Genomic DNA, 1,993 nt, shown 5'->3' on the forward strand with positions numbered 1-1,993 from the left:
CCTTGCATGCTCTCGCATGCGCTTGCATCGCATCGCATGCACTTGCATAACGGTCGCGCAGCGCAAATTCGTCCGCGCAGAGCCTCCCGCGCCAAGCCTTCGCTTCGGCAACCCATCTTCCCCACAACATACGTGGCCACTCCGCCCATTACATGCCCACCAGCGCATGATACTCCCGGATCATACGGGCTCCAAGAACATCCTCCCCCCACAAACAGCACTCGGATATCACGACTAGACCGGTCTCGGGGCAGCATTCCCAGAACTGCACGAGTTACAGCCCATACTCCACACCTGTTTAGATACAGAGTTACAGCACTTCAGGCACTACCTGCCACACAGACCACGTTCACGTCTCCGACACAAACCTATCGAACCGTATCTTTTACTGGCACAGGAAACGTCTGAACGTCTTCTCCTCAACTACAAACGGTCCATGATATCTTCTCATCCGACTAGAGCATTCATTCAACACATGAATAACCATGTAATCACCCACAGCCACTACTTGGCGTGACCAGGTATCTAGCATCCGGCCACAATTGTCCACAATTGTCCACAATTGCCAACTACAGAACCTTCCTTATCCATTAGAACTTAGCTCCATCCATTCAAACTATACCTCCTGCAAATACAGGGACTGTCTGAACTTCCTCTTCTCAATTAAAACACACCCAACAGCTTGACCAAACCTTTCCTTTGATTGATATTACACGGAAAGATACAGCAAACAAGAACTGGCAGTACTTCAAACATATCTTATACTGGAATAAACACTTATATTTCTGGATAGTCAAGCCTAATGCAACGACTTCATCCATGTCCTATACGACTATACATCTAAAAGAATACAAACTTTTCTCAATGCAGAATGAGATTCCCGGCATCGTTGGTTCATTGACAAAATACGTAGAACAGGCTGTACATCAGACAGGCTGCATATTCTCGAACACACTCGGGGAATTCAATCTCGTCCTCATGCAAACCCCATCATGATGAAAAGAAAATTCTTATCCTAGATCCTGGCCATCGGCTCGTCCGGAATATCGCAGATAACACTTTTGACAGAACTCATTTTGATCCTAACAGAACTCATTCTGATCCTAACAGAACTCATTCTGATCTTCTGGTCCATCTCGTCTATCACAGCCAGTCATCTACTCACCTCATACCCTGGCACAGCAAACGTCTGAACGTACTCTCCTCAATCACAACGGCCCACGGCTCTCTGCTCGACCTCTTTTCAACCAGTATCATCAAGAGAACAATCAACAAAGAACAACATGCATGTTCCAACGGCCAATATCTGCGGACCTGATACAACTGCCACAGTCCCATCCACCGTCCAGCTACAGACTCCATATCTAGCCCAAACTACTTCTTCTCTTCAACTACAAAATAACTTCAACAGGCTCAAACATCTACCACTCTGCTAGTCTGCTAGTCTGCTAGTCCTGTTACACATTTCAACAGCAACCAATCCAACTAGCCTGGGACTGTTCTCACAACTGCCACTGGTAAATTAGCTTCGTCTACTTCTATACTCAGCTGCAATCCGTCTGCTTATACCACCGGTCTACTCATACCCCGGTCTACTCATACCCCGTTCTAGCAATAACCTGAACGTCATGTCCTCAACTACCTCTTCTATCTCAGCCAATCATCTACTCGACTCATATCCTGGCACAGGAAACGTCTGAACGTATTCTCCTCAACTACAGCATGGTACAGTGATTGTTTCTTTTTCAACTGACATCATCAACCTAACCTGCATTTCCTTCAATTGCTTGCTTAAAGATCAAAAACAGACACACCAGCATCATTTATTCGAGACTTGCAATTGGACAAAACATTGTGAAATTACTGCTGATTAGAATACTTCATTTCAATAAAAGACTTCGGGTCTATCGAATCTTACTACAGCTGGTCCACACATCACTTGAACATCTCATCACTTTCCCTAGACTATACTGGAACATAAATCTAGACAACT

At 45.3% G+C, this 1,993-nt stretch overlaps 1 protein-coding gene across 1 annotated transcript; it reads left to right on the plus strand.

Annotated features, from left to right (window-relative positions):
• Positions 1-475: 475 nt before the first annotated feature.
• On the plus strand, positions 476-1,318 carry PICMEDRAFT_71133 (hypothetical protein; the record flags this gene model as incomplete). The annotated part of the gene is made up of 2 exons (XM_019163838.1): positions 476-513; positions 919-1,318. The coding sequence occupies 2 exons, from the start codon at positions 476-478 to the stop codon at positions 1,316-1,318; spliced, it is 438 nt and encodes a 145-aa protein (XP_019018120.1).
• Between the last annotated feature and the right edge of the window lie 675 nt (positions 1,319-1,993).

Source organism: Pichia membranifaciens, assembly GCF_001661235.1.
Source record: "Pichia membranifaciens NRRL Y-2026 unplaced genomic scaffold PICMEscaffold_2, whole genome shotgun sequence".
NCBI classification, from domain to species: Eukaryota; Fungi; Ascomycota; class Pichiomycetes; order Pichiales; family Pichiaceae; genus Pichia; species Pichia membranifaciens.